Below are 9,308 nucleotides of genomic sequence, written 5' to 3'. Positions count from 1 at the left end.
GTGCCATGGTTCCAGAGCCCACCCCAACACCCCCCAGCTCCCGTGGGAAGTCCCGTCCTCTCACATTCTGAGCTCCATGGAAGCAGAACCCTTCTGTGGGAGCATCTGGCTTCTCCTCCCTGGTGATCTCCGTGAGCCTCTCGGCAAAGAGGCATTTTGCAACTAGGAGGTGGCGGATGCCCCTTCCAGTCCCAAGTTTCCCTACTAGCAGCCATGCCGCCTACCCCTAGCTGTCCTTGGCTGGGATCTCGGTAGCCAACAGCTCTGCGACACTCACCTGGGGTGTCCCCACTGCGCCTGGCTCAGCCGACCAGAAGTGGAAGAAGGGATAGAGAACTCATTTCTTAAAAGCCTTGGCTCAGGAGTAATTCTGATCATTTTTACTCACATATCACTGGCAGAACTAGTCTCACGGTCAGACAGACAGCCAGGGAGGCAGCACTTCTCAGATAACTATGCTATGGAAAAGATCATGTCAAGTTTGGTGGGCAATAATGCGGTTATTAGCCTAGAGAATGAGCAAAGAACCAGACTGAAGGTGAGGGGAACAAAATCACTGGAGGAGAGGCGGGCACAGATGTGACACCCTGCAGGAACTGGCAGGACAGTGTTGAAATCACCAGGAATCATGACCGGAACAATGTTGGAGAGAGCGACAGTGAGCCAGGGCTCGAGGGGAAGACTACTGCGAGGGGAGGGGTGACGAGTCTCCTCAGAGAAGTGTCGCCTATCTCTATGTCCTTTTAATTTCTTTGACTTTAGTTTCAAGGTCTTCAAGGAGATGACACTTTGTCCTTCACAAGGCGCTCCCGAGGTCACCACACTGCTCTCTCATCACACTCCCGCAGACAAGGCCACATCCTAGGTATCTGCCAATGTTTCCCTAAGAAATGTTGGTACTTTTTGGATCCCTGGAAATCTCTGGTTACATTTCAAAGCCATAGCTCACCTCGTGCATTCATCCTCGTCTGGTAACTATTCACTCGCACGCATGCCTGTACTCATAGTCTTCTGTGCGTGTGCATGTACACATGCACATAAACACACACACTCACATGCACACAGACGCTTTCACACATTCATGCTCTTCACACACGCGTGCACACACGCACCCCCTTCACTCTTCAGATGTGTCCATCTTGTTTCTTCACTCTCCAGGCCACAATTAATAACATCGTCTGAACGACACAGCCCTTAGCGAGCTGCTGGATGAAAATCTTTAACCATGTGAAAGGCAATTATGAGAGAATATGAACAATTTTTCCCGTGAGCATAGAATAAGAAAATGGGCATAAACTTCAGCAGAATGAAATAGGGTGGAACCAGGAGGCATTTTCGAACGAGAAGAGTCGAGATCTTTGGGCTTTAAGTAGTCTCCTTCTCTACTAATTTCTAAGAAAGAATTAGACGACAGTCTGAGAGAAATACAGTGCTAAGGGAGATACAGCTCAGAAGTCGAGGGCTCTCAAAGGACTTTTCAAAATGTCTTTTCCCCAAGACTCTCTGAAGGGATAAAACCAAACTGTGGCTCTCAAACCCGGTCTTAGAAAAGCTAGGTTCCGCTTTCGGTCTCCAGTCTTTGGTTCACACCCCTCCTGCATCTGAGGAGGGGAAGGCCATGTTTCCCCAAGGTCAGTACAATTAACACCTCGCTGGACTGTGGAAGCGTGAAAAGAGATGCCCCGAATGGAACGAGCCCTCCTATTAACATTCTCAGCAAAGGGTCAGGTTGCTCTTGTTTGCTGGGCAGGCCTGGGTTGAGCTGGGGAAGCGCTTGCTGCTCCTGGGACACCTAGAGCTGTCAAACACTCTTCTGCCACCTGCTGCACACTGTCAACTGTGTCGGCGGCAAGCCCATCCTCTGCCCTCCCACCAGGGCCTGGAGCCTGCTGAAAGCCATATCCTCACCTATTAATCCTGTCAGAACGTTCTAGTAACTTAAGTTTGTCCCCTATCAATTCATCATCGTGTCAGGGAATTCCACACATAAGCCAAGAACTGGGACAGGAGCCCTCCAGGGAGGGAGAGAACACCATCCTAGCTGTCAGCCTTTCGTCCCTGTCTCTCTGCCTCCACTGGAGTCCCCTCCGGGTCTTAGGGCCATTCTGCTCATCCTTCTAATTCCCCCATCTTAGTTTATGTTACACGTAAACTTATTTAATTTTTCTCTTTAGTTCAGGTGAAACAATGCTAACATTTCCCAAGGCATTTTTCTAAGAAACAAAAAAGAAACACTAAGTGAGAACAAATACCTACATCAGCATGCACTAATCTCCAGAAGCCCATTTCCTTTCTGAGGTCTAAGCAGCGCAGGGCTCAGTTGGCCAACCTTCCAGACACGACAACCTGGCTCCTTTCTTCACCTCAGCCTTTGCAATTCTTGAGGGTTTCTCTTTGCTGCCTCCCTCCAGGGACACTATCATGGTCAAGGCCTGACTATGGTGCCCAGTCCCAAGCGGACCCAGTCCCTGAGTAAACAGATCGCCATGCTCAGGGAATGGGTCCCTCAGACATATTCCTAGAGGAGCAGGCAGGAGTCCTGGTGCCAGCACGACTTCACAACGGCCATGACGGCTTCAGCGCATCTGCTGCTCTCTCTGAGCCCTTTCTTTCCAGTCTTCTGTAGTGAATGCTCATCAAGGCCCCTCACAGTTCGGATATTCTATAGGCAGAGCAAGGGACAGCAGACCCAGCTTCTCCTCAGCAAGTGTGAAGGGCGATCTCCCCACCCAACAATGGGGAACCAAGCCCAACAAGATGAGGTTTTGACCCTCCTTTTCAATTGCTGCCCTCCTTTTTTTCAGAAAACTCTTAAGTCATATCCGCCTGTTCTCAACTACTTGGTGGCTTGCCAAGATGGCCCCAGGAGAGGAATGCATCACACAAACACTTCCTCTGTTCTTCATGCTCTGCCCCCTCCCAAACCACCAAAGTCAAACAGAGGGCAAGAAGAGCAGGGTCATTCAGCCGCCTGGGGCTCCAAGGCGGTCGCGTTCTTACTGAGGCGGTCAGGCCCTGAGCAGCCCAGGCAGGGCGGCCCTCAGAGCACTCGAGGCCCTGTATCCCTGTGTCCTGCTTTTGTCAGGGCAGGGGTGAGGTGCAGTCGAAGACAGCACAATCCAGGTGGAAACATCAGCCACACAGCAAAAATGGAAACTAGATAAATAAGATGGACAGCGTGCACTGAATATTCGTATTTATGTTCATTTACAAAGGCCAAGTGACAGTGAGTGAGATCATAACGGAGGAGGGGATGTATGGACGTGAAGTCCTGGTCTCTAAAAAATTGTCACAATTTGAGGTATAGGAAGAACACAGCAGAACCACTGTTTATTTCAAATTTCACCATTCAAAATTTTCCATTATATAATGTACATATTTAAATAGTTCAGTTTATAAGTAAACATACATACATCGGGGTGAATGCTCAGAAATATATTTACAGGGAAATGGATATTATCAAAATGTTTGGAATTCACGATCAAGCAGTTCTGCTGTTTCCTGCAGTTGTGTACTGGGGTGAAGTCTTTGCAACTGCTAGGAATGAACTGGGGGGAAGCCCGGAGTTGGTGGGAACTGAGGCACTGTCATATTCCACTTAAGACAACAGCAGCAGGGGACTGACTGTCTCAGACTAAGAAGGAGGAGAGGGAAGCTGCAAGAAGGTTGGAACATGGTATCAGTTTCTGCCAGGGCCCAAGGGACCCCAGGTGGGATGTTTGCACTTTCTTGGCCAAGGCAGCCTGAGGCTGAGGAGAGAAATTACACCTGGTCATTCTCCAAACCTCACACTCAGCACGTTCCTGAGCAACTCTCACCTTCATCCTGGAAGCTGATAAACATAATCTAATCTCTCTTCTCACTGAAACATGCCTGGGAGATCAAGGGAGAGTGAGCAGCGGACCTAGTCTTTCCCAGATTCTGTTTGTACAAAGTGATCTGATCCTCCACAAACCGGAAGGACACTACCAGGCGCTGAGCTGGGCAGCCACGCAGAGGAAGGGACTCAGACACCAGCTCCCTCTGCGATGACATCAGTGCTGTCCTAGTGCGGCCAGGATGTTGACTCTGCCTGCAGGAGGGAAAGCTTTCTCCTCCAATCTGGCACCAAACTGGGGAACGGGGCTGACACTTGGAGGTCTGGATTAACATTGAAAGTGGCCTTGGTAAAAGGAGTGTTGTTAAGGACAAAAGTAGAAAACGAGTGGAAAGACAAACCACACAGACTGGACTGGTCTGTGCACAAACAGAAAAAAATAAATCTCAGTTAATGGAAAGTCAGGAGTTGAGAGTTAAATGAAAAGAAGCGTCAGGCTCACACTTTAGTGCTCTTACTGCCAAGACTTTAACGCTTTCTAGAGGATCCTTTAGCCAGTCACTCATCCCTAAATCCCAGCAAGATGACGGGAGCAATCTTCCCATTTCCTACGAGAGGACTTCATTTACTGTGACGCCTGGATCGCCTGCCCGCGCAGCACAGCTGGATGCAGTACCCACCCCCTCTGAGTGCTACTCTTTCCACCACAGGAGGCTCACCACCCTGTTCTCTCTCTGTCATTCAGAGAACCCCAAGATCTGGCTACCTCGGGCCCTAAGGCAGACCTATATCCGGAAGGTTGGAGACATTGTGAACCTACTAATCCCGTTCCAGGTGATCATGCCGGCCCCATGCTGGGTCCATCTCTGGGACCAGGACAGGGTTTGATTTGGCAGCAGATACAAGGAGTCCTGCTAACAGTCGAGCAGTCATTCTGGCCTTGAATGGAGGGAGCCACATGACCAGAAGTCTGAGACCAAATGGCCCTTCCATCTGCACCCCTGAGGGTGGGTCGGGTCAGGCCTCGTGTGTTGAGGTGAGGCTATGCCCTTCAGTCAGCAGAGATCTGGGAGCTCTCAGTTGGGAGGGCTCTCAGGAGTTTGGGTAGCTATTATTAGTCTCAAGTGCCCTGGGTATCCTTGACCTACAGTCCCAAAGGGTGGGAGACTCAAAACCATCCCCCTTCCCCATGATCCTATAGGCTGCTGCTGAAAGATAAAAGTCCCCTGGGAGAGTCCATCAACCTCTAACTCAATGAATTTGCAGCTGCGAGTCAAGTAACCATGTGGAACTGGGGTGGAGAGTCAAGAGACCTCCTGGGACTGCTCACAGCCTTATCCCCATTTCTCAGGGCAAACCCAAACCTCGAGCCACTTGGACACATAATGGCTGTGCCTTGGATGCCAGTCGTGTGAGCGTGCGGAATGGGGAGCGGGACTCCATCCTCTTCATCCGAGAAGCCCAGCGTGCTGATTCGGGTCGCTATCAGCTCAGTGTGCAGCTGGGTGGGCTGGAGGCCACTGCCACCATTGACATCTTGGTGATCGGTACAGTGGGGGAAGTAGAAGATGGGTTGGTCCTCAGGGGCTCCCTCTCCAGGCTGAAGAGAAGCCATCACAGAGAGCTAGAGAAGCCAGGGTGACTTCCCCACACTGAGCATGGGACACAGTGGTAGCTGAAGGGAAGGGTAGCTGAGCAGAGAAGGGGAAGGGGCATTTCTGAAGTGATTTCCATGCGTATGAGTTGTACCATGCCCACTGCCTTGTTTGACCCTTTCAGAGAGGCCTGGCCCTCCTCAGAGTATCAAATTGACGGATGTTTCGGGCTCCAATGCTACGCTGGAGTGGACACCTCCCCGAGACACAGGCAATGCAGCACTCCTGGGATACACGGTGCAGAAGGCCGACACAAAATCTGGGGTGAGGCCCAGCTAGGAGGGAGGGATGGAGCCATAGCATATTCTGGAATGGGGCTCTGGTAGCTCCACGTGGTGGGCTAAGGTGGCTTGAGTTCACAAAACGGGTGTCTCATTCACGGCATCTTCTTGGGGCCCCCAAGCTGTGGTTCACGGTGCTAGAGCATTATCGCCGCACCAGCTGCACAGTCTCCAACCTCATCGCTGGCAACTCCTATGCATTTCGAGTCTTTGCTGAAAACCAGTGCGGGCTCAGCGAGACAGCCCCCATCACTGCCGACCTCGCCCACATCCAGAAAGCAGGTAAGGCACAGAGACCCTGAGCTCGGAAGAGTTCTGGATGAAGAGTTGAAGGAGGATGGGGATCTTAGGCCCTAGAGTATAGCCCTTCTTGGTCCCCTCAGCTACTGTTTATAAGACCAAGGGTTTTGCCCAGCGAGATTTCTCTGAAGCCCCAAAGTTCACCCAGCCTCTGGCAGACTGCACTACAGTCACCGGCTACGATACTCAGCTCTTCTGCTGTGTCCGCGCCTCTCCCAAGGTAAGCAGGGAGTTCTATGGGGTGGCTGTGCCGTGCGGCTTCCTACTCCTGATCTGACCTTAGTTATGTCAAAGAGCATTCTCGTCAAAACGTTTGTTCCCATCACCATCATCTGCCTCCTCCACAGCAGGTTATGTAGGAACAGTGAGGGCACTCAGAATCTAAGATAGGCTAATGTGGATAATGCTCCCAGTTTTCTCTTTAATGTTTGTCCCTCATATATAAAGATGTCACTTTGTGACCAGCTGACAATCGGGCATGAGCTTCAAAGTCATTTCTCCAGCAAGGGTGATGGAATGCCGCTGGTTTCTCCTTACTCACCCAAGCCTCATCTGATCAGGGCCACACACATATGAGCTGCCTAGAGTTGAGCCTTAGGCCACGCCCCTGAAAAAAGGCTGTTTATTTACAATCTAGTCACTGCTCTCCACACATGGCATAAAACAGCCTTTATCAAATACGTTTTGTGTGTTAGTCCTGGACCAAACTATGTGGAAATAATATCTCAGAAAGAATATCAATAATTCCACTCTAGAAACTCTTTTCTAACCAGAGGGAACAAGCCAACGGTGGAAATAGAACATGAATGATTCAATAATGTATATACAACAAAGAGGAGCCCCTGACGCCCGGTGCTTCTGATCCATGAAGGGGCTGCGTGAGCAGGGCAGAATAGAAGTTATCACCTTTCTTCTAGTCAGGAATATCTGGTGAACAAGGCGAGGTTTCAGGTGCTCTTTTCAACCAAAAGAAGAAGCGTGAAGGCTGCTGAAGGTACTGGAAGGGGAACCCCTTCCCAAATAGAAGGTTCAGGGAGCTAGCTATCTGGAAGGCTGTTAGCTCTTTTAGATCCCTGCGCCATCTGTTCTTAAAGCACCCTACTCCTGCTTCTCTGGCTGGTGTGTCCCCAAGCCTTGTAGGCAAAGAGTCCCAGAGACTAAGCACCGACAGAACAATTGTTTCTTATTATCCCTGTTGCCCCTTTGACTTTATCTTCCAGCCAAAGATCATTTGGCTGAAGAACAAGATGGATATCCAAGGTGACCCCAAGTACAGAGCCCTCACAAATCTGGGAATCTGCTCGCTAGAAATCCGCAAGCCTGGTCCCTTTGATGGGGGCATCTACACTTGCAAGGCAGTTAACTCCCTGGGGGAGGCGTCGGTGGACTGTCGGGTGGATGTGAAAGGTAAGGGCAGAATTCATGCCTTAAGGTGCGTCATCTCCTCTCTCCAAAGGTGGAAAAGTCAGGGCAGAGATACAAGCCTAGATGGAGAAGGGTTTGGTTTGATTCCCATTTCAGGCCCACTCATCACTGTCATCAACAGGATGTATTTGAGGAGCCATTTTTATTTTCCACTATCTCATTTCTTTCTCTCCATCCTAATTCTGGAATATAGGAAGAATTGCTATTTATATTTTGCAAAGGAGGAACCTGAAGCACAGGGAGGTAGGTGAAGGGTTTACCCAAGGTTTCTACTGTTAACTGAGGAGTTGTCACTATGGTAGAAAGAGCCCATGTCTCCTGGTCCTCATCCAGATCATTTTTCTTTAAACTATAGTCTGCTTCTGACTCAGTCTAGGAAAGCTGCAGCTGTTTTTTGAGCTTTTAGACAAACCAAAGACAAATGCACATCCTCTCTACCTCTTTTAAAGTATTCATTCTCTTATCCATTCCTGTCACCTCGTTCAGATCTCCATCATTGCATTTAGCACTTTGTTTTTATAATGGTCTATTTACTGATCTGTTTCCCCATTAAACTATGAGCACTGTGACGGCAAGGACAGTTTTATTTGCCTTTGCCGCCTTCTCCTCCCCCTACCCCCACCAGCTAGCATTCAGCCCAGGTTCGGACATACGGTGGGCTCTCTCTAAGCGTGTGTAGCATGAATCAAGAATGAATGAGTCATTACATGACCTGTTCTTCTCTACGCACAGACTCCTCATTAGCACCATGGACTCCCAAAAGACCAGAGAAGTATATCCCTTCCCAGTACTCTGAAAGAAGGTTTCCCAACGCATAGACACAGACAACAGTTTAGTGGTTACCAGAGAGGAAGGGGAGGATAGGAAAGCATAAAGGGGGTCAAATATATGTTGAAAGAATGAAATTTAACTCTGAGGGTGAACATACAATGCAATATACATATGACATATTATTGAATTTTATACTTGAAACCTATATAATTTTACTAACCAATGTCGCTCCAATAAGTTTAACTTTAGAAAGGTTTCTCAGAGATTTCTGAGATATTAATATTAAGAAATGTCTGAATTCTTGTAGCTCCTCATTGAGGCTCCCTAAGAGGACAAGGGCAACTCTGAGGAAGGTAAGGAAAGGGAAACAGGGTGTCTGAACGGAGTAAGACTGTAATGTTTACGGCTAGTGTTGTTGAGACTGGGAAACATACATTCCCGCACCTTTCAACCCTGCATGCACTGGTGACAACCTTTCCTGTAACCATTGTTTTGTAAGTTAATATCATCATCCCCATGGAGGGAATTTACCATAGATGAAGTCTACTTTTATCACACCCTCTATCTATCTGTACTCCTCAACTCCATGGTAGGAATTAAACCTAATGGTCCTCTGAAGAAGAGTGATAGTATCTACCTAATTGTAAAGGGGGTGGGGAGGGAGCGAGGCAGGCGCTATGAGAAAAGATGTCGAGGGAACAGTAAGGAGTGGAGGATGGGCGAGGCTCTCCACCACCACCGCTTGGCAGCAGCGTGGAAAGGAGGGGGAAGCGACTCTTGTCAATTAAGTGTTTCTACCTCAGTATCATAAGCATGGTGAAACGCAGATTCATTGCCTATTTTTTACTTTGAAGTTTATGGATTCCTTCTCCTCCAAGAGGAGATAACCATCATTATCATTACATGTCAATAATCATTGGACATGTGGGTATGTGGTTCCAAGCAGCATGTCACTGGCAGAGGGCAACTCAAATTATTATTTAGAATTTTGTAGCACCTTCGGAGACTAAATCATTTGCTGCAGAATCGTTGTCCACAAACCAATGGGTGAGGTGATAA

General features: G+C 48.9%; 1 protein-coding gene across 2 annotated transcripts in view; it reads left to right on the top strand.

The window, feature by feature from the left end:
• The window catches only part of MYBPHL (myosin binding protein H like), a 9,003-nt gene extending 666 nt beyond the window's left edge, over positions 1–8,337 (top strand). The window contains exons 2-7 of one of the 2 annotated variants that reach the window (XM_025052320.1): positions 4,563–4,651; positions 5,169–5,295; positions 5,597–5,736; positions 5,876–6,035; positions 6,137–6,273; positions 7,274–8,337. In XM_025052320.1, the coding sequence (XP_024908088.1) occupies positions 4,563–4,651; positions 5,169–5,295; positions 5,597–5,736; positions 5,876–6,035; positions 6,137–6,273; positions 7,274–7,729 (1,109 nt within the window). In that variant the 3' untranslated portion in view covers positions 7,730–8,337. Of the gene's footprint in view, positions 1–4,562; positions 4,652–5,168; positions 5,365–5,596; positions 5,737–5,875; positions 6,036–6,136; positions 6,274–7,273 lie in introns of both variants that reach the window. The other variant, XM_025052319.1, reaches the window with a different exon arrangement.
• The last annotated feature ends 971 nt before the right edge of the window (positions 8,338–9,308 follow it).

This window comes from Pteropus alecto, unplaced genomic scaffold (genome assembly GCF_000325575.1).
Source record: "Pteropus alecto unplaced genomic scaffold, ASM32557v1 scaffold106, whole genome shotgun sequence".
Taxonomy (NCBI): domain Eukaryota; kingdom Metazoa; phylum Chordata; class Mammalia; order Chiroptera; family Pteropodidae; genus Pteropus; species Pteropus alecto.
Note: the sequence above shows the minus strand (reverse complement) of the source record. Positions and strands in the feature narration are given on the sequence as shown.